This window comes from Oncorhynchus gorbuscha, linkage group LG03, assembly GCF_021184085.1.
Source record: "Oncorhynchus gorbuscha isolate QuinsamMale2020 ecotype Even-year linkage group LG03, OgorEven_v1.0, whole genome shotgun sequence".
Taxonomy (NCBI): Eukaryota; Metazoa; Chordata; class Actinopteri; order Salmoniformes; family Salmonidae; genus Oncorhynchus; species Oncorhynchus gorbuscha.
Genome location: NC_060175.1, coordinates 53,569,362 through 53,593,041, shown reverse-complemented (window position 1 = coordinate 53,593,041; position 23,680 = coordinate 53,569,362). Strand labels below are relative to the sequence as shown.

At 43.7% G+C, this 23,680-nt stretch overlaps 1 protein-coding gene across 2 annotated transcripts; it reads right to left on the bottom strand.

Annotated features, from left to right (window-relative positions):
• Positions 1–6,069: 6,069 nt before the first annotated feature.
• LOC124031559 (TAR DNA-binding protein 43-like) lies at positions 6,070–16,452 on the bottom strand. Of its 2 annotated transcripts, XR_006838136.1 has the most exons (6): positions 15,665–16,452; positions 15,300–15,463; positions 9,156–9,296; positions 8,421–8,591; positions 7,280–8,326; positions 6,070–6,619 (listed from the first exon to the last, which is right to left on the bottom strand). XR_006838136.1 is itself a non-coding variant. In XM_046342955.1 (5 exons), exons 1-5 carry the CDS (start codon positions 15,903–15,905, stop codon positions 7,826–7,828), a joined length of 1,218 nt encoding a protein of 405 aa, XP_046198911.1. In that variant the 5' UTR covers positions 15,906–16,452; the 3' UTR covers positions 6,070–7,825. The 2 variants fall into 2 exon arrangements, 1 of the variants encoding a protein (XP_046198911.1); XM_046342955.1 differs by having other exon boundaries at positions 6,070–8,326.
• Between the last annotated feature and the right edge of the window lie 7,228 nt (positions 16,453–23,680).

The following is a 23,680-nucleotide window of genomic DNA, read 5'->3' as shown; positions in this document are numbered from 1 at the left end:
GAAATGAAGGGTAGAAAGCTGCTGAACCTCATGAGGGCAGTGGCAGGATATGATTGGGGGTGGATAGAAAAACACTCTTGTATATGTACCAGGCATTGATCAGGTCATCTTTGGATTATGGGTGCTTTGTATATGGATCGGCATCCAGAACTGTACCCCAGCGCCTGGATGGGATACAGTCAAGGGCCCTGAGATTGTGTGTGGGTGTATTCAGGACGACACCTGTTGTGGTATTGCAGGTGGATGGGGAACTCAGTGGGGAACTGCCACTGAGGATAAGGCAGGACAAACTTGCATTAGCGTACTGGGCGAGGTTAAAAGGGAGTTCAAAAGGACACCCTGCAGTCATGGCAACTGGGGAATGCTGGGAGTGAGGAGTTGGTAAGCAGAGGGCGTACGGGTGTACAATCGGACAGAAGGTGGTAGAATATGGACTGGGTGAGAGAGAAACAGTGCAGGCAATTGCTTTGGAGAATGTTCCTCCATGGCTGTTTCCAAAACCAAGTGTAGATGTGGACATGATTGAGGGCAGGAGAATGGGGTGGGGACGTGAGACTGTGTGGAGAGATATATAGATATATAGGTAATCCCCCCCCACCTATTTTTTTTATATATACAGATGGCTCAAAGGATCCAGTCAGTGGATGAGTGGGGGCAGGGGTATATATCCCAGATTTCAATGTTAGAGTATGTAAACGGTTAACTGATTATGTTTATGGCCATTATTTTAGGTTGAAGATGGGAGAAGGTGGAGGTGGTTAAACCACTGCGTGTTGATCTGTTCTGATTGGGCTGCAGTGTTGAGTAGTGTGAAGACGGGCAGGTCGGATAGGGGAGACGTGTTTGTGGAGTTGATGGGAGTGGTGGTAAGCTTCCCTCCCATGTGGGTGTGGAGGGTAATGAGAAGGCAGATGTGGTGGCTAACTGCTGTGAGGAGAGAGCGGGTAGATATTTAGGTCCCGCTGAGCTGCAGGGAAGTCAAGTCCTTGATCCGGGCAAAAGGGCTCGATCTTTGGCAAGGAAAGTAGGATGCTAGTAGTAAGGGGAGGCAATTTTATCACATGCACAGTAAAGGAAGAGGTGGGGAGTATGGGATGTAGGGGTGAGGAAGTTGTGTGGAGTAGACTACAGTTTGGGTTCACAGGTTTGAATGCCATGTTGTGGATTATAGGGAGACATGAAACAGGTTTGTGTGATGAGTGTTTAGTGGAGGAAACGGTGGAGCATATTTTGTGAACTGTATGACGTGGATAGGGAGTGATTGTGTGGAAGGGTTAGAGGCTGGACGGGGTTGGGGTTGGGGTGGTGTAGTGGGGGGAGGAAAGGGGAGGGAAGTGGTGTCTAGGGCTTTATTTCACTTTCTTAGAGGAACAGGACTAATGAAGAGAATTTAATGTAGGTATGCCTTGACTGTGTATGCACCTTAAAAGTTGGATGCGATCCACCAAACCAATCCCAAAGAAGAGGAAGTAGAAGAATAACTCCTGGCGCAACATTTGTCATTAGCTACTTGCATTGATAAACACTGATATATATATATATATGTACACTACCGTTCAAAAGTTTGGGGTCACTTAGAAATGTCCTTGTTTTAGAAAGAAAAGCTCATTTTTGTCCATTTAAATTGATCAAAAATACAGTGAGGACATTGTTAATGTTGTAAATGACTATTGTAAATGGAAACGGCAGATTTTTAATGGAATATCTCCATAGGGGTACAGAGGCCGATTATGAGCAACCATCACTCCTGTGTTCCAATGGAAGGTTGTGTTAACTAATCCAAGATTATCATTTTAAAAGGCTAATTGATCATTTGAAAACCCTTTTGCAATTATGTTAGCACAGCTGGAAACTGTTGTGCTGCTTAAAGAAGCAATACAACTGGCCTTCTTAGACTAGTTAAGTATCTGGAGCATCAGCATTTGTGGGTTCGATTACAGGCTCAAAATGGTCAGAAACAAATAACTTTCTTCTGAAACTCGTCAGTCTATTTTTGTTTTGAGAAATTAAGGCTATTCCATGTGAGAAATTGCCAAGAAACTGAAGATCTTGTACAACGCTGTGTACAACCTTCACAGAACAACTCAAACTGGCTCTAACCAGAATAGAAAGAGGAGTCGGAGGCCCCGATGCACAACTGAGCAAGAGGACAAATACATTAGAGTGTCTAGTTTGAGAAACAGATGCCTCACAAGTCCTCAACTGGCAGCTACATTAAATAGTACCCGCAAAACACCAGTCTCAACGTCAACAGTGAAGAGGCGACTCTGGGATGCTGGCCTTCTCAACGTCAACAGTGAAGAGGCGACTCTGGGATGCTGGCCTTCTAGCCTGTGCTTAGCTGTATTCCATTTCTTTTTATCCCAAAGAATCCCTAGTCCTTGCCGATGACAAGCATACCCATAACATGATGCGGACACTACCATGCTTGAAAATATGAAGAGTGGTACTCAGTGATGTGTTGTGTTGGATTTGCCCCAATTTGTATTCAGGACTTAAAGTGAATTTCTTTGCCACATTTTGCGCAGTTTTACTTTAGTGCCCTATTGCAAAAAGGATGGTTGTTTTGGAATATTTATATTCTGTACAGTCTTTTCACTCTGTGATTTAGGATAGTATTGTGCCGTAACTATAACGTTGTTGATCCATCCCCAGTTCTCCCATCACAGCCATTAAACACTGTAACTGATTTAAAGTCACCATTGGCCTCACAGTGAAATTCCTGAGCGGTTTCCTTCCTCTCAGGCAACTGAGTTAGGAAGGATGCCTGTATCTTTGTAGTTACTGGGTATATTGATACCCCATCCAAAGTGTAATTAATAACTTTATCATGCTCAAAGGGATATTCTGCCTCTTCCTTTTTTTACCCATCTACCACTAGGTGCCCTTCTTTGCAGGGCATTGGACAACCTTCCCGGTTCTTTGTGGTTGAACCTGTGTTTGAAATTCACTGCTCGACTGAGGGACCTTACTTCATTAAAAAAAATGTAATTCATTTGTAAAAATGTAGAAAAACCTATTTCCACTTTGACATTATGTGGTATTGTGTGACAAACAATTTAAATTGAATCCATTCTGCATGCAGGCTGCAACACAATAAAATGTGGAAAAAGTCAAAGGGTGTGAATACTTTCTGAAGGCACTGCTCATATAATGTGGTTAAAAGAGTATGTAAACATTATTAAAGTGACCAGTGTTCAATGACTATGTACATAGGGCAAAGCAGTCTCTAAGGTGCAGGGTAGAGTACCGGGTGGTAGCCGGCTAGTAACAGTGACTAAGGTTTAGGACAGGGTACTGGGCGGAGGCCGGCTTCTGGTGACTATTTAACAGTCTGATGACCTGGAGATAGAAGCTATTTGTCAGTTTCTCGGTCCCAGCTTTGGCACACCTGTACTATCTTCTACATGCTAGTGGGGTGACCAGGCTGTGGCTCTGGTGGCTGAGGTCCTTGATGATCTTCTTGACCTTCCTGTGACACCGGCGCTGTAGATGTCCTGGAGGGCAGGCAGTGTGGCCCCTATGATGTGTTGGGCTGAACGCACTACCTCTGGAGAGCACTGCGGTTGTGAACGGTGCAGTTTCCGTACCAGGCGGTGTTGCGCCTTCACTATACTGTCTCTGATGTCAGTGATGTGCACACCGAGAAACTTCAAGCTTTTGACACTCCCTTGCAGCCTGTCGATATGACCAGTGACGTGCCCTCTCTGCAGTTATTTTCCTGGCGCAACTCAACCAGGGCTCTAACCTCCTCGCTGTAGGCTGTCTTGCCATTGTTGGTAATCAGACTTACCACTGTTGTGTCATCAGAAAAATAGATGATTGAGTTGGAGACGTACATGGCCATGCAGTCATAGGTGAACAGGGAGTACAGGAGGGGGGTGAGCACATACCCATGTGGAGCCCCCGTGTTGAGGATCAGCGTGGCAAAGGTGTCGTTGCCTACCTTCACCACTTAGGGTAGGCCAGTCAGGAAAACCAGGACCCAGTTACACAGGGAAGAGTTCAGACCCAGTGCCCTGAGCATTGTGATGTGGCACTATGGTGTTGAAGGCTGAGCTGTAGTCGATGAACAGCATTCTTACATAGGTACAGTATTTATCTTCTCCAGGTGGGATAGGGCAGTGTGCAGTGCAGTGGCAATTGCGTTGTCCGTGGATCTGCTGGGACGGTATGTGAATTGTATTGGGTCTAGGGGTACTGTATGCAGTTAATAACAGTAAGTAGTTATTTTAACAGTAACATTCCGTCTTAGAGCATAACATTCATGCTTTCGAGCTAAGTACTTGGCAAATGACTGTCCCAGTTTAAGCAGCATGTGTCCCGCATTGGAAGTTATCCGTAATCGGTTAACAGTTCTGATTAGGTCTTTGTTTGCGTCACTGAGCAGTGCCCAGTAAATAATGAAATCCAGTTGTTCGATGCTACCCCCGCAAACAAATGTTATAGGTGCATGCCGCCATCTACTGCATTGGCTGTGTATCAGCCTACTATTCTGTTGTATGAATTAATTATTTTCACGTTGTGAAAGAAATCCTAACAGTCACTGGCTTCAATGGCTCCCTTTCCTAATTCATTTTCCTGAATGACCACAGATGAATAGTCAGCAGTGTTGGGGAAGCTACTTCATTTACGTCACACTAAAACTACCCTTAAAGGGAACATCCACTCAAAAACTATATTTTTCCATCAGCCCACTGTTAATACAGCCCCAACATGTTTTGCATGTCAGTCAAATTGTCAAGATATTGGACTTACAAGAATCAAAGTGTCACCGGTCACAAAAGAACTTTGTGAAAATGTATCATTCTAAATCTGAAATGTCATAGGTCTACTACAACGAACAGAACTCTAGAGTCAATGTTGACAGAATGTGGAATTGAGTCTATAAAACACAAAAAAATGTTGTGAGATTTAGGCAGATCTGAAAGTAAATTCTTGCCTAGTTCGCCCACATTTTATTTCTCAAAAGTATTGTGTAGTTCCAGTAGGTAGCTACACCCCTACATGGCAGAACTACTGAAACACTACCAAGATTTGAATTTAGTTAAACTACCACCACACTACTTCAAAATGTAGGGTAATTACTATTTGAATTACATGTAGTTCATTAGTTCAACACAGATGGTCAGATGAACATACATCGACTATCATGTCCTCTCAGAAGTTAGTATCATTAATGAAAACGAAGTGAAGGAACATGTAGAGAAAAGAGAAGCGCTGCTGAGATACAATAGAACTTAGTAGGTAGGTGCTCTTTGGTAAAGTGGTTAAATGGTCTCTAAAAAAATAAGAGATATTTGTGTAATTAGTTTTAAACCTATTTTGGTGCAGCTCAATGGTCACAAGCATGTTCTTCCCCTCGTTTCCATTCCTCCGACTGTACTGCGGGGTAAAAGAACTTGTCAGGTGAGGATAACTTTCGGGCCTAGAGGTCATCATGGCTTTCCCCCGCCCTGCGTTTTCAGAGCAATGCAGATGAGGGAGCGACAGCGAGAGTAATCAACTTTACACGGACACAAAGTCTGCTTGTATGTTTCAGGATTGACAGTTTTCTTTATCTTTTAAGATATTTTTGCAAAGGCCTTTGCAAGGTAAAAAGGTCTTCATACAATTTGCAGTGATGTTTTAAAATCTGGTGTTTTATTCAGACGGACAATCCTCCAGCTACAGATGAAGGACTTTATTTCCAGGCTCTCGTTTATGCAGTGTACTTATATTCTGGCTGTTCAGAAGTAGGTAGGAAACTATTTGGCATCAACTGCTCTGCAGGGTCAGTTGTAAACAGAATAAACAGTTCAGCAATGACCCGGCAACGATACTGTCGTCGTCTGACAATGTATTCCCCTTTCTTGTAACTTCACACAAAAGGAAGAGGGAAGTTTGTCAACACGAACCAGACATAAGAGTGCAGGGAAGAACCAGACTATTGACTAGGAAGGAACAACATGCTAGAGCTAAGAGGCTACCCTAGTACCAAGTGAATAGGTTCAATTATGCAGACACTACTAGGTAGTAGTGCTGTGCTTGTACGAATATTGCACATTAAAGGGCATCAACTGGCTCAACCAACTTGTAGAAAATATTTATTAATTATCATCCAACAAGTGGTACAGTGAGAATATATTCATTGGCTGAAATGTTAAGAGCACGGTTCCAACTTCATCTCCCCAACAGGTTATACTAAAAAAATCTGTTCAATAAAAATTATTATTAAAAGGACAACTGGTGTTTCCATTTAGCTTCATTTCAACAAATGCCATAACATCCTTTATGGACAGGACACTATTTCCCAGTGTGCAAATCTGAAATAACATAACCTGTTCATTATTTGTCTTATGTCCCAAAGAATACATTAGACATAAATTACTCCTCTGCCCAAATAATGCATTCACGTTAATTTAAAATTAATCCAATTGAAGAAAATAAAACTTGGTTATGTCTGACAGAATAGATCATAAATGTATCCAAACTTACTACCCAATTCTGACTCCTTTTAAGTTGGCATAAATTTAAGACGCCCCATTTCAAGCCTGTGAGGACTTCTGTCTTCATCCTTCAGGACACTGACTCCGGTCTGGGTTCAGATGCAAACCTCGGTCAGCAGTGTCCAAGGTCCCTAGATATGTGAATTAAGTTAGATTTGACAATTCAAATGACACAAAAGTAACTAGTATTCAAATAAATATAACTATTCAAACATTTTATTAGAGACCTCCATTTGACATATCTAAAACACACCGGAGAATCACACACTGGGAAACATTTGACAACCACACCACGTTCTCACACCATCACTCACGTCCCCAGTGTCCTCAGCAGGTGTCATCCACATCAAAGTTCACACATAGAGAGCATCAATAACAAGGAAAGAAACCACACACACACCACTCAGGTCATGTAGGTTATATAATACAAGACAAATATTCAGCACAACATTCCACACTACATTTGGGTACCACTTCTGCACTTGATCAATATACTACAGGAGGGTGTGACAAATTGCAAAGAGAGATCTTGAAGTACTAGTAAATGAAAGTCCATTGGGGGAGGGGGGGGGCCTTGTAGCATCTGCAGATTCCATTCACACTCACAACAGCAGTCAAATTGGGCTCTTTCATCGCACAACCAGTCCGTTTCACGCTTTCTTTTTCTCTCTCTGTTCGCTCACTCATCGATTCACTCTTCGCCACAAGCCATCCTCAATCGCACTCACGAGTTCTTAATGTCAGTTGCGCAGTTCTTTCCATTAAAAAGTGGATAAAAATGAAACACCCACCGTCTCTTAGAACATGCGGAGTGAAGCCGTTCTTTGATGGCAAAGCATTTATAGATGGAAGAGAGTGATATTGACATCACCCAAAGAATGCTGCCAAAGAGGAGCTTCTTCCCGGGAAAATGGAAGAGAGGTGAACTGCAGAAGAGATTGTAGTGAAGGCTTTTCCATTTAACTAGACTGAAAATAAAGTTGCACTTAAAACATTTAAGTTTCAACCAGATTCTTTCCAATGCAAGATTGTTGTCAAATATACAGATGGATAGTGAACCAGTGATTTCATGCATTCAGAAACATCACAACTCACAATGCATGCATCAAAGAATCCAGTTGAAAATAAGTCAGGATATAACAAACTTAAGAACAAATAAATTTGACTTCAAAAGTAGCATGACTCTGGTAAACAATTCATTTCAAACACTTTCTAAATTAAAATCTTGATCTCCAAATGTACAAAACAGCCTTCACAAAAGCGTTTAAGTATCAGATACACATAACACCAGAAATAAATTAGGAAAAAGACCTCACAATACTTACCATCAAACTATTTCACATACCCCACCCGGAAGACTTGGACTCCATACTGGAGCCAAATCCTGCGCTAAACCCACTACCACTGGCTGTTGCGTTAGAACCGGTACCCCAACCTAGACTGGCTGAGTTGGTGCCGTAGTTACTGTTGCCTGTGCTGTAGGCCTGGCTCTGATCCCTGGTGGAGTTAGTCTGCCCAGTGGAGGTGGTGCCTGAGGTGGCAGTTTGCCCTTGCTGACTAGCCAACATACCCATCATTCCCCAACTGCTCTGTAGGGCAGCCTGAGCAGCAGCCATCATGGCAGGGTTCAGACTAAAGTTGCCAAAATTAGCCATATTACTACTGGCGCTGGTCCCTAACCCTGTGCGGTTACTACCAAAGCCCTGAGCCCCAAACCCATTCCCAAACCGCCCTGCTCGCTCCGTCATCTGCCTACTGCCATGTTTTGGCTCAGCATTTGAGATGTGCACGCTGACCCCCTTAATAATCAGGTCCTCTCCACATAGGGAACTGGCAACCTGGAGAGAAGACATGCGGGTCAGTCTGACATTAAAGGGGCAATTCAGCAGAAGGCAAATAGAACAAGGTCTTTGAATTTGCGGTGGCACCTACCTGGTCATCGGCAAAGCTGACGAAGGCAAAGGCACGGAAGGGCTTGGGGATGAAGACGTCAGTGACCTCGCCATACTGCATGAAGAACTGTCGCAGTTCATCAGCGGACAAGTCTTCAGTGCAACGGCCTACAAACACCTTTCTGCTTCTCATGGGCTCATCTGGACCTTGCTGTTTTACAAAATAAAATGTAAAGGTTCACACATTAACAATATAGCAAACATTAGGAACACCTTCCTATTATTGAGTTGCACCCCTCCCCCTCAAAACAGCCTAAATTCGTCCGGGTATGGAATCTCCAAGGTGTCGAAAGCATTCCACAGGGATGCTGGCCCATGTTGACGCCAATGCTTCCCACAGTTGTGTCAAGATGGCTGGATGTCCTTTGGGTGGTGGACCATTCTTGACACACATGGGAAAGTGTTGAGTGAGAAATACCCAGCGGTGTTGCAGTTCTTGACACAAACCGATGTGCCTGGCACCTACCATCATACCCCTGTTCAAAGGCACATATCTTTCTCTGAATGACACACACACAATCCATGTCTCAATTGTCTCAAGGATGAAAAATGATTCTTTAACCTGTCTCCTCCCCTTCAACTACACTAATTTGAAGTGGATTGAATAAGTGACATCAATAAGGGATCACAGCTTTCACTTGAATTCACATCTGAAACAAGTGCTCTTGCCGTTAATAATCAACGTTACACACCATACAGAAACAAAAACGCCTACCTTGGAGTTGGGGAGTTTGCAGTCACACCATCTTCCATCAATCATGTGGCGTTGTGAGATCACTTTGTCTTGAGTCTCATACTCAGTAAACCTCACAAAGCCAAACCCCTTTGAGTTTCCAGTCTTCACATCTCGTTTCACCTGTGAAGAGGAGCATGTAGTGAAGGCACCACAGATATACCAAGGAATCGCACACTAAAAAGGAACTGACAAGATTTAGCACCATCAAAATATTTTATTTTTCTTATCACATACATCCTCGGAAAGAGTGGCACATTTATCATTTTGCAACAAGCAGAGCACATATCTGGTTTGGAAATGACAGAGTCAGGTATTTGTGAAAATTCTAGAGTGAAATGAATGGGAAAGCGGCCGTGCGTTTGGGCAATTAAATTATTGGATATAGGGGGCGCCATTTTAATTTTTGTATGAAAAACGTTCCCGTTTTACACAAAATATTTTGTCACGAAAAGATGCTTGACTATGCATATAATTGACAGCTTTGGAAAGAAAACACTGACGTTTCCAAAACTGCAAAGATATTGTCTGTGAGTGCCACAGAACTGATGTTACAGAAAAAAAACAGATATAAATACAATCAGGAAGTGCCGCATTTTTTAAAACCGCCTCATGGCAATGACTCCCTATATGGCTGTGGAGGAGCTAGGAGTCAGCTTACCTTTTCCACGTTTTCCCCAAGGTGTCTGCAGCATTGTGACATATTTGTAGGCATATCATTGGAAGATTGACCATAAGAGACTACATCTACCAGGTGGTCGCTTGGTGTCAGTCGCAATTATTGCGTAATCTCCAGCTGCAGTATTTTTCCGTTTTCCTCGGATGAGAAACCGACTGCCAGGAATGATTTTTCATCAAATAGAATTGTGAAAAACACCTTGAGGATTGATTCTAAACAACAACAAATTTTGAAAAAAGTTTGGCGTTATGTTGACTGCATTTCTTTTTTCTTAGCCAAACGTGAACAAAACGGAGCTATTTCTCTTACACAAATAATATTTTTGGAAAAAATGAACATTTGCTATCTAACTGAGAATCTCATAATTGAAAACATCCAAAGTTCTTCAAAGGTAAATGATTTTATTTGAATGCTTTTCTTGTTTTTGTGAAAATGTTGCCTGCTGAATGCTAGGCTTAATGCTATGCTAGGCTATCAATACTCCTACACAAATGCTTGTGTAGCTTTGATTAAAGCATATTTTGAAAAACTGAGATGACAGTGTTAACAAAAGGCTAAGCTTGTGTTTCAATATATTTATTTCATTCCATTTGCGATTTTCATGAATAGGAAAGGTTGCGTTATGGTAATGAGCTTGAGGCTATGATTACACTCCCGGATACGGGATTGCTCGACGCTAGAGGTTAATAGACACGGCAGTGAATTAAAAAAAATGTGTCAGTGTTGTCCAGGTCGACACTACGCAGACCAGTGCGCCATAACCAATCACAGCTAGAGTAGGCCTATTATGAAAATAGGCTATCCAAACAGTCCTATGCCATTCACGTTGATGTTGCACTACTGGACTGTTTACATGCAGCAGAAGAACTTGACTTTGGTTAGAAAGCAGTAGCAAAATTCACAAGAAACCTGAATGGTTTTCTGCAAATATATAATACCAAGGCAGTCTTACTTCTGAGAACTTCACATTAATCAAAAAACCAACAGCTGGCCTCCCGAGTGGCGCAGTGGTCTAAGGCACTGCATCGCAGTGCTAGCTGTGCCACTAGAAATTCTGGGTTTGAGTCCAGGCTCTGTCGCAGCCGGTCGCGACCGGGAGGGCCATGGGGCAGCTCACAATTGTCCCAGTGTCGTCTGGGTTAGGGAGGGTTTGGCCGGCAGGGATATCCTTGACTCATCGCGCACTAGCAACTCCTGTGGCGGGCCGGGCGCCGTGCACGCTGACACTGTCGCCAGGTGTACGGTGTTTCCTCCGACACATTGGAGCGGCTGGCTTCTGCGTTGGATGGGCATTGTGTCAAGAAGCAGTGCGGCTTGGTTGGGTTGTGTTTCAGAGGACGCATGGCTCTCGACCTTTGCCTCTCCCGAGTCCGTACGGGAGTTGCAGCGATGTGAGAAGACTAACTACTACCAATTAGATACCACGAAATTGGGGAGAAAAAAGGGGTGAGAAATAGTAATAAAATACTAAAAAACATGTATGATTGCTCCCTCAGTTGCCGCTGCACAACACAACATGTTAGCCAGAGCCAGATGAGCCTAAATCTAGCACAGGGGATGGTAGATAAAACCCAACCTTTTCTGCCAAAATTGCACCGTGAATACAAAGAGGCTACCCTGCTCAGCCAGCCCCCAGTCCCATAATAACCCATGTTTTAACAGGTGGATGGATTTACAGCTTGCCTGCCTGCTCAGTGGTAATTTCATCCACGTCAAATACATTTTGATTGACAACTAGGAGATATGCTAACAGTTGTTCAAGTTTGAGTAAATGAGTAGCCATCTTAAACAAATGAGTGAGTCACATTTCTTAGCCAACCAAGTGACACTCCAATCCCAATCTCTGTAGCCACCAAAGCTGACACTTCCAGGCAATAACCTCCAGCAGCTATCTAGGTAACAGTACAAGCAAAGATTTTTACAACCAACCCAAGAGACCACAGTCTATCATTTCCAATGGAAACAAATGTGTCAGTGGGCAGAACAAGCAAAGGAGGGAGGCAGAGCCAAGCATGAGCTAGCAAGATCCTAATGGCGAGTTCTAGTATGTCTGCATATTTCTGTTAGCGAGAACCTTCGTGAAGTGCGCATGTGCAATAACTCAATTCGCCCTTGCACTCCTGAGAAATGCAATTTTTACCATGGAAAAGGGATATCAACCAGATTCCTTTTCCTATGGCTTCCCCATGGTGTGAACAGTCTTTAGACAGTTTCAGGCTTTTATTTTGAAAATTGGACGAGAAAGATCACATCGTGTCATTGTATGGCTGGGTGTCAGCAGCATTTTGCATGTGCAACAGCTTGGAGCAGACATTTTCTCTCTCTCTCCTATTGAAGAAGCTACAGTCCCGGTTGAAATATTATCTCTTGTAAAAACAACCCGAGGATTGATTACAAAAAACGTTTGACATGTTTCTACGAACTTTACGGATACTATTTGGAATTTGTCTGCCTGGTCGTGACCGCTCGAGCCTGTTGATTTCTGAACATAACGCGCCAACCATATGGAGGTATTTTGGATATTAAAAAAATCTTTATGGAACAAAAGGAACATTTGTGTAACTGGGAGTCTCGTGAGTGCAAACATCTGAAGATCAAAGGTAAGCAATTAATTTGATTGCTTTTCTGACTTTCGTGACAAATCTCCTTGGCTGCTAGCTGTTTAATGTTTTGTCTACTGAGAAAGATGTCATTACATAAACGCTTGGCATGCTTTCACCGAAAAGTTTTTGAAATCTGACACGCCAGGTGGATTAATAACAAGCTAAGCTGTGTTTTGCTATATTGCACTTGTGATTTCATGACAATTAAATATTTTTAGTAATTGAATTTGGCGCTCTGCAATTCAGCGGATGTTGACAAATGATCCCACTATCGGGATGTTAATTCTGCCAACAAAACCTTATTTAACACCCCTCATCACTGTCAAACGCTCCCTAAAACACTTCTGTGAGCAAGCCTTTCTAATCGACCTGGCCCGGGTATCCTGGAAGGACATTGACCTCATCCCGTCAGTTGAGGATGCCTGGTCATTCTTTAAAATTAACTTCCTCACCATTTTAGATAAGCATGCTCCGTTCAAAAAAAAAAAATGTAGAACTAAGAACAGATACAGCCCTTGGTTCACTCCAGACCTGACTGCCCTCGACCAGCACAAAAACATCCTGTGGTGGACTGCAATAGCATCGAATAGTCCCCGCGACATGCAACTGTTCAGGGAAGTCAGGAACCAATACACGCAGTCAGTCAGGAAAGCTAAGGCCAGCTTCTTCAGGCAGAAGTTTGCATCCTGTAGCTCCAACTCCAAAAAGTTCTGGGACACTCTGAAGTCCATGGAGAACAAGAGCACCTCCTCCCAGCTGCCCACTGCACTGAGGCTAGGTAACATGGTCACCACCGATAAATCCATGATTATGGAAAACTTCAACAAGCATTTCTCAACGGCTGGCCATTCCTTCCGCCTGGCTACTCCAACCTCGACCAACAGCTCCGCCCCCACCGCAGCTCCTCGCCCAAGCCTCTCCAGGTTCTCCTTTACCCAAATCCAGATAGCAGATGTTCTGAAAGAGCTGCAAAACCTGGACCCGTATAAATCAGCTGGGCTTGACAATCTGGACCCTCTATTTCTGAAACTATCCACCGCCATTGTCGCAACCCCTATTACCAGCCTGTTCAACCTCTCTTTCCGATCGTCTGAGATCATCGTCTGAGATCCCCAAGGATTGGAAAGCTGCCGCAGTCATCCTCTTCGTCAAAGGGGGAGAAACACTGGACCCAAACTGTTACAGACCTATATCCATCCTGCCCTGCCTATCTAAGGTCTTTGAAAGCCAAGTAAACAAACAGGTCACTGACCATCTCGAATTCCACCGTACCTTCTCCGCTGTGCAATCTGGTTTCCGAGCCGGTCACGGGTGCACCTCAGCCACACTCAAGGTACTAAACAATATTATAACTGCCATCGATAAAAGACAGTACTGTGCAGCCGTCTTCATCGACCTTGCCAAGGCTTTCGACTCTGTCAATCACCATATTCTTATCGGCATACTCAGAAGCCTCGGTTTTTCGGATGACTGCCTTGCCTGGTTCACCAATTACTTTGCAGACAGAGTTCAGTGTGTCAAATCGGAGGGCATGCTGTCCGGTCCTCTGGCAGTCTCTATGGTGCCACAGGGTTCAATTCTCGGGCCGACTCTTTTCTCTGTATATATCAATGATGTTGCTCTTGCTGCAGGCGATTGATTCCCTGATCCACCTCTACGCAGACGACACCATTCTATATACTTTCGGCCCGTCATTGGACACTGTGCTATCTAACCTCCAAACGAGCTTCAATGCCATACAACACTCCTTCCGAGGCCTCCAACTGCTCTAAAACGCTAGTAAAACCAAATGCATACTTTTCAACCGATCGCTGCATGCACTCGCATGCCCGACTACCATCACCACCCTGGATGGTTCCGACCTTGAATATGTGGACATCTATAAGTACCTAGGTGTCTGGCTAGACTGCAAACTCTCCCTCCAGACTCATATCAAACATCTCCAATCGGAAATCAAATCAAGAGTCTGCTTTCTATTCCGCAACAAAGCCTCCTTCACTCACGCCGCAAGCTTACCCTAGTAAAACTGACTATCCTACCGATCCGCGACTTCGGCGATGTCATCCGTAGCATGCGCTCCAGCAGGTGTATCTCACTGATCATCCCTAAAGCCAACACCTCATTTGGCCGCCTTTCGTTCCAGTATTCTACTGCCTGTGACTGGAACGAATTGCAAAAATCTCTGAAGTTGGAGACTTATCTCCCTCACCAACTTCAAACATCAGCTATCTGAGCAGCTAACCGATCGCTGCAGCTGTACATAGTCCATTGGTAAATAGCCCACCATTTTCACCTACCTCATCCCCACACTGTTTTTATTGATTTACTTTTCTGCTCTTTTGCACACCAATATCTACCTGCACATGACCATCTGATCATTTATCACTCCAGTGTTAATCTGCAAAATTGTAATTATTCGCCTACCTCCTCATGCCTTTTGCACACATTGTATATAGACTCCCCTTTTTTTCTACTGTGTTATTGACTTGTTAATTGTTTACTCCATGTGTAACTGTGTTGTCTGTTCACACTGCTATGCTTTATCTTGGCCAGGTCGCAGTTGCAAATGAGAACTTGTTCTCAACTAGCCTACCTGGTTAAAAATAAAGGTGATTTTTTTTTTAAATAAATAAATATAATGAAAACTTTTTTTTTTACCTCTTAAAAAGTTGGTTTTGAGGCATAAACTGAATTTGAAATTTTAGACCGATATGATTATGCATTTTATTTTTACAAAATTGTTAAAACAGTGTCAGTTCTAATTTACAGCTGGGAGAACAAAAATAGTGAAGGTACCTAAAAGAAACATCTGCAAAGAACAACGTCTCAAATTTGCAACTGTACCTGCACCATGATGACTTCCCCAAAGGTGCTGAAGTAATCTTTCAGGTCCTGTTCAGTTGTCTTCCAAGGCAACCCCAGTACAATCAGATCAGATGTCTTCATGTCACCTCTCTTCATCTTCACGGCAGAGGCGGCATCGATCTCGTCCATTTTCCTTTTATTGTCTGAAATAGTGTGGTAGGGATCGTCATTCATTCCTTGATGTAGCACTTGAGACTGACATTTGCCTAGTTAGATATGCATCATGTGGAATGAGTATAGCTAGGGAACCTTTCAATCTTTAATTAATTGAGTATGTAAATATAACATACGTCCACTAGTTGGTGGCTAATTAAAATAAACATGTCATAGTTTAGTCAACATACCTTTGGGATAATTGACGACATAGACCAGATTGCCCCAGCCGTTCTCAGGCGCATGAAGAATCCCTTCCACCAAACGGACCCCTCTCATACACTGTGAAACAGGACTCCTGAATCGTAGGCCGCAAGCCCCAGGAAACTGAGCTGCCACGGTAGAAAGCAACACAGAGCCATCGTCCTCAGAAGGGATCTCCATGGGCTCCTCATTCTCTTCTTCGGCCACACGAATGTACAACTCTGCCATTTGTACCTACAATTACGCCTTTTCTCAGTCAAAAATACTGCACTTGCTATGTAAAATTAGCTCTCTACCCACTTCGATATGCCCGACGACTAGTTGATTAATACAAAAAAATAGTTTCGAAAATACACCGCGGTTTATAAAAAATAAATCAGTTTAGATGTTGGACGTTGCTTAAATGAAATTGTATTTAAACGATTAACTAGATCTCGTGAGATATTCAAGCAAACGAACCTGCCTCAGTCCCACTCCGTGTTCCTTTGTTAGCTTGCTCTGTCATCTACACCGGACGACCTAGCTTTAGCAATGGAGCTTTTAGTGAGCTAACGGCGTGTCGTGCCGTGTTGGTCCTAAAAGTTGAAATTTCGTCCAAGTAATTTGAAATCGAGCAATCGTATAATTAACGTTTAGTCTTAACTAAGATTTTCTAAAGTAGCATACACATAATACTGCACGTTTAGAGCAAATATTCAACCTCAAACACACCTGCGACGAAAATAAACACACTATTCTTTCCGATCAAAATGGCATTATCATGGAGGAAGTGCGTCATTATCTCGGATCATATCATGGTAAAAAGGAGGGGGGTGGGGTGTTGTGCAGCTAGGAAATAACAGAAACGGATAAATATTTTTCTCCAGGCAAATGTTACACATTTTTCACTATGATCTTGGTAAACGTATTTGTGTAAAAAAAATGGACTTGTGTAAATGATAACCACGGAGATGCATAGTCGATAACTACTGCGGCGTCCCCCCTATGTAAAGATTTGATCAACCCAGTTTTTCAAACTTAATTATGAGTTCCTGTGACAACTGGGACCCGGGAACAACTAGGTGTCAACTTGAACGCCTCCTTTCATGCCAGACATGAACTCCTTGGTTGCTGCTCATCTCTCCGTGTTGTTAACCAGAAACGTATTAATTTCTTCATTAAAAAAACACAGTCATGCGAAGCACAAATATAACAACACAAATCAACCAGAAAAACATTCCTCACCAATAAGTCCCCAATCAATAGTTTAAATTGCTCGAACATCACAATAACATCAATATTACATTTAGAATGTTGTTCCAGCAATACGGTGCATTAAAAACGATAGGAACTCAGGCATCTATATTTCAACAGCAAAGTTAGATAGGAAGTTTATGAAGTAGGACCTTGTAAACAATAATTATTCAGATCGTTTGCTGTGAGATGCTAAATTCAGCTATGGTGCACCTGTTAACATTGATCATCCTTGAGATGTTTCTACAACTTCATTGGAGTCCACCCTGTGGTAAATTAAATGTATTGGACATGATTTGGAAAGGCACACTGTAGTATGATCTAAAATAAGGATGCGTGACAACGAGGTTCTAGCTCCAGCCTGTTTATTAACCTAACCCTCGCATGTCCTACATAGGTACGGATACCCCCAAGGGACATCCTAATACACACACACACACCTGTCTATATAAGGTCCCACAGTTGACAGTGCATGTCAGAGCAAAAACCAAACCATGAGGTCGAAAGAATTGTCGTAGAGCTCCAAAACAGGATTGTGTTGAGGCACACATCTGGGGAAGGGTACCAAAACATTTCTGCAGCATTGAAGGTCCCGAAGAACACCGTGGCCTCCATCATTCTTAAATAGAAGAAGTTTGGAATCAACAAGGCTGCCCAGCCAAACTAAGCAATCAGGGGAGAAGGACCTTGGTCAGGTAAGTGACCAAGAACTCGATGGTCACTGTTACAGAGCTCTATAATTCCTCTGTGGAGATGGGAGAAACTTCCAGAAGGACAACCATTTCTACAGCACTCCACCAATCAGGCCTTTATGGTAGAGTGGCCAGACGGAACCCTCTCCTCAGTAAAAGGCATATGAAAGTCCGCTTGGAATTTGGCAAAGGGCACATAAAGACTCTCAGACCATGAGAAACAAGATTCTCTGGTCTGATGAAACCAAGATTGAACTCTGGTCTGAATGCCAAGCATCACGTCTGTAGTAAACCTGGCACCATCCCTACGGTGAAACATGATGGTGGCAGCATCATGCTTTGGGGATGTTTTTCAGTGGCAGGGACTGGGAGACTAGTCAGAATCGAGGCAAAGATGAAGGGAGCAAAGTACAGAGAGATCCTTGATGAAAACCTGCTCCAGAGCATTCAGGACCTAAGACTGGGATGAAGGTTCACCTTCCAACAGGACAATGGCCCTAAGCACACAGCCAAGACAATGCAGGTGTGGCTTCGGGACAAGTCATTGAATGTCCTTGAGTGGCTCAGCTAGAGCCCGGACTTGAACCTGATCAAAAATCTCTGGCGAGACCTGAAGATATCTGTACATCAACGCCCCCCCATTCAACCTGACAAAGCTCGAGAGGATTTGCAGAGCAGAATGGAAGAAACTTCCCAAATACAGGTGTGCCAAGCTTGTAGCTTCATACCCAAGAAGACTTGATGCTATAATCACTGCCAAAGGTGCTTCAACAAAGTACTGAGTAAAGGGTCTGAATACTTATGTAAATGTGATATTTCAGTTGTTTTTTTTAACCTTTTTTGCTTTGTCATTATGGGGTATTGTGTGTAAACTGATGAGGCGGGAAAAACTATTTAATCCACTTTAGACTAAGGCTGTAATGTAACAAAATGTGGAAAAAGTCAAGCGGTCTGAATACTTTCCAAATGCACTGTATATAGGGTCAGTCCATTACCATATTTACAATGGGCAGAGATACTGGCGTGATGGAAGTAGATCATTACACGTCTTTTAGATTGTCTGAAACTTGCATTTCCCAAACATAATTTAGGTCACCCAGGATAATAACTTATGATTTAATAAAAGAAGACAAACCTGTTAACTCCTCAAGTGCACGAAGGTTAGACGAGGGAGGACGGTAAGACCCTTATAACAGTTATGGATACATACTTCCCCAGACAAAGGCTTAAAGATGGTAGCAAATATTTTTGGGAAAGGGAAATAGCCACTACACCACCTCTACCCTCTCTGTCACATTATAACCCTCAATATTAAAATCAGAGTCCAGAATGTCCCCAGAGATCCAAGTTTCCGTCAATACAAGAATGTCCGTATTCATCTGCATAGCCCAGATCTGATGATGTAATCAAGGAAGTAAGATGCTAATGTAAAGATGCATCAACCTAAGTAATTTACGGTTTGTAAAGTCACTTGGGGTCTCCAACTCAAACAAGCTATGTTCAATAGGCGGTTGCAGGCCCTGTCTGATGGTTGATATTGATATAGTATTGATATAGTTGGTATGGTAATAAGATTGCATAGAACAGCACCACTTGGTCTATCCTATTAGTAATAAAGGAAGGAGTCGAAATTGGAATTACTTTTCCAAGCTTAGCACAACAGGGCCTGAGGCAACAGCCAATATCAATATGGAGAACTCTTAGAGTAACCAATGATGGAATGTTATAAACGGACTTACCTGGACTTTGGTTTGCCATCGTGAAACAGGTCAAGCCCTCTACGTGATTTGAAAATTGGGGGGGGGGGGGGGATTCAAGTTTATGGAATTCACATTTGAAAAGTACGGGAGGGAGAGAGGGGAGAGGTGACCCCATTAGGGAGGGGCCTCTGCAGGGCAGGCCTGGTCAGTCAGAGAGTGGCGACACGGTGGCGAGGCAGTGGCACGACAACCAGGCTGAGGAGTAGAAAAGAAAAAGGTCTTAGGGACCTATCCAGAACTCCAATGTCTTGTGATGGAAATCTCTTGTGTTTGTGTGATCGCAGTATGTTTAGCACAATGCTGCTTTTGAAATAACCTGTCTTGTATGGGTTCATGCGAGTGAATGGTTGACAACACAAAGGAGTACACCACACTATCACTCATTATTTGGCAGTACGCCCAGAGTATTGCTCTGCGAACTAGAGAAGTCAAATATCTCACTTTCAAGGTAAGAAGGGAGGGTTTGGCCGGCTGGGATGTCCTTGTCCCATCGCGCTCTAGTGACTCCTTGTGGTGGCCAGACACATGCACGCTGACTACGGTCGCCAGCTGTACGGTGTTTCCTCCGTCACATTGGTGCGGCTGGCTTCCGGGTTAAGCAGCGATGTGTCAAGAAGCAGTGCGGCTTGGAGGGGTTGTGTTTCGGAGGACGCATGGCTCTCGACCTTCGGCCTCTCCTGAGTCTGTATGGGCATTGCAGCGATGGGACAAGAGTACCAATTGGGGAGAAAAAGGGGTAAAAAGTACCTAAAATACATTTTTTTTAATTTAAAAAGAAAGAGGCATCCCTGTGGCGCTCCACCAACATACCGTCAAAAACACAACCTAACATAAATCATGTAGCAGAAATAGGATACGATAGAAGGATACTTCTAAGATCACTTTAGCACCGAGAGGCACAAAAAAGGCACAAAAACTCACATCAATACCTTTGTCAGAAAACACTGTTAAACGGGGCTGTAGTGGAGCAGGTTGAGACCTTCAAGTTCCTTGGCGTCCACATCACCAAACTAACATGGTCCAAGCACACCACGACAGTCGTGAAGAGGGCACGACAAAAACCTATTCCCCCTCAGGAGACTGAAACGATGGATATATGGGATCAGAGCAAGACCATGTTTTATTTCACACCGAGGCTTGGTGGTTATCGAGGGGGAGTGCTGGAAAGATTTTTCTTATTGAGAGAGGACCTGTTGTCATTCACAATGGATTTAATAAACAGACTTGTTTGACTATCTGTGTAATGAAAATAAAATCTGTCTCCTTGACTATGTAACAGACATATTTGGGAAACTGAACGAACTGAACGCAAGCATGCAGGGGAAATACAAAAACATTCTACAGATGAGTGACCTAATCAGTGAATTCAGAGGAAATAATTCTTATTGGAGGGAGTCTTTCAAAAGGTAAACATGCCTCCTTCCCTTGGCTGTGCATGTTTCTAACAGAAAAGAGCATCAGTAAGTGTCCCACACAAGTGATGACTGCTCACCTCCAACGCTTGGAAGAGCATTTTGGGACCTACTTCTCAATCCGTTTTACTGTGATCCTGGCTCAGTTGACATGCTTGTAAGTGAAATCGAACAGCTGATCGAGCTGTCATGTGACCGAATGCATTTACGGGTCACTATGGAGGAGTTTTGGTTCCTGACTCAAAGGGAATACCCTGCCGTCTCCCTCTGAGCATTAATGTCACGTTCAAGACAACTAGGAACTCGGAAATTAACAAGCTCTGACTGGGAATATTTCTTTATATATTTTTTGTGATACAGACCCGGGTTCGATCACAACTGGCCATGGTCGAGAGTCCCATAGGGCTGCACACAACTGGCCCAGAATAATTATTCTGTGAATTAAAAAAATATATAATAATCTCGAAATAGAGGCATACTTAAATGAAAGAAATGTGACAGTGTGTAAATGACAACACAGTGCAAGAAATAAAGAAATGTATCAAAATGGCTGTAAATGAATGCTTAAACAATTAACTATGTAAATGAGAAAATACTGAGTGTATTAAGGAAATAGAAGCCTGGCTCAAATATAATTCTGTCTCTAATAATTAATTGTATGACCTGGAAAAAATCCTTTATCCTCCAAGGTAAAAACAAATATGATCCGGTCGCCATATGGCATATTCACAGTAAATTTCAACCTCTCCTTGTTCCAGTCTGTAATCCCCACGTTTTAAGATGACCAGAATCATTCCTGTTCCTAATAATTCTAAGGCTTCATGCCACAATGACTACCACCCTATTGCACTCACTTCTGTAATCATGAAGTGCTTTGAGAGGCTGGTTATAGCACACATTTACTCTACCATCCCAGCCACACTAGACCCACTTCAACTTGCATACCGCCCCAACAGATTCATAGACGACGCAATCTCAATTTCTCTCCACACTGCCCTCACCCACCTAGATAAGAGGAATACCTATGTGAGAATGCTATTCATTGACTATAGCTCAGCGATCAACACCATTGTCCCCTCCAAGCTCTTCAATAAGCTTAGGATTCTGGGTCTGAACACCTCCCTCTGCAACTGGATCCTGGACTTCCTGATGGGCCAACCCCAGGTGGTGAGGTAGGCAACATCACCTCCACCACACTGACCCTTAACACAGGGGCCCCACAGGGGTGTGTGCTTAGTCCCTGTACTCCCTGTTCACCCACGACTGTGTGGCCACACATGACTCCAACACCATTATCAAGTTAGCTGACAACACAACGGTGGTAGGCCTGGTCATCGGCAACGTTGAGTCAGCCTACATGGTCAGTGACCTGGCAGTGCGGTGCCAGAGCAACAACATCTCCGTCAATGTCAACAAGACCAAGGAGTTGATCATGGACAACAGGAAACAGGGAGCGCGAGCACACCCCTATCCACATCAACGGGGCAGGAGTGGAGCTGGGAGACAGTTTCAAGTTCCTTGGTGTCCAAATCACTAAAGACTTGGTCCAAACACACATGCACAGTAGTGAAGAAGGTGCAACAATGTCTCTTCACCCTCAGGAGGTTGAAAAGTTTGGCATGGGCCCTCAAATCCTGAAAAGGTTCTACAGCTGTACCATTGAGAGCATATTGACTGGATGCATCACTGCTTGGTATGGCAATAGCTCCGCCCTCCATCGCATGGCACTACAGAGCATTGTGCAGATAGCCCAGTACATCACTGGGCCCGAGCTCCCTGCCATCCAGGACCTCTATATTAGGCGGTGTGAAAAGAAGGCCTGGAAAATCGTCAGACTCCAACCACCCAAGCCATTAGCTATTTTCTCTGCTGCCGCACTGCAAAAGGTACCGGAGATCAAGTCTGACACCAACAGGCTCTTGCACAACTTCTTTCCCCAAGCAATATGACTGATTCATAGCTAACAAATGAGCTATATGGACTGAGATTATCTTGTATCTTTAATGAGCTTTTATTTCAATATTTGCAGTCTATGCACACTCAGTGCCCCATACACTAACTCCATAATTTGCTCACTCACACTTAATACGCACATACATTTAAACTGACTCTACACATATGCTGCTGCTACTCTGTTTATCTTATATCCTGTTGCTTAGTCATTTACATTTACATTTACATTTAAGTCATTTAGCAGACGCTCTTATCCAGAGCGACTTACAAATTGGTGCATTCACCTTATGACATCCAGTGGAACAGCCACTTTACAATAGTGCATCTAAATATTTTAAGGGGGGAAGGGGGGGGTGAGAAGGATTACTTTATCCTATCCTAGGTATTCCTTAAAGATGTGGGGTTTCAGGTGTCTCCGGAAGGTGGTGATTGACTACGCTGTCCTGGCGTCGTGAGGGAGTTTGTTCCACCATTGGGGAGCCAGAGCAGCGAACAGTTTTGACTGGGCTGAGCGGGAACTGTACTTCCTCAGTGGTAGGGAGGCGAGCAGGCCAGAGGTGGATGAACGCAGTGCCCTTATTTGGGTGTAGGGCCTGATCAGAGCCTGGAGGTACTGAGGTGCCGTTCCCCTCACAGCTCCGTAGGCAAGCACCATGGTCTTGTAGCGGATGCGAGCTTCAACTGGAAGCCAGTGGAGAGAGCGGAGGAGCGGGGTGACGTGAGAGAACTTGGGAAGGTTGAACACTAGACGGGCTGCGGCGTTCTGGATGAGTTGTAGGGGTTTAATGGCACAGGCAGGGAGCCCAGCCAACAGCGAGTTGCAGTAATCCAGACGGGAGATGACAAGTGCCTGGATTAGGACCTGCGCCGCTTCCTGTGTGAGGCAGGGTCGTACTCTGCGGATGTTGTAGAGCATGAACCTACAGGAACGGGCCACCGCCTTGATGTTAGTT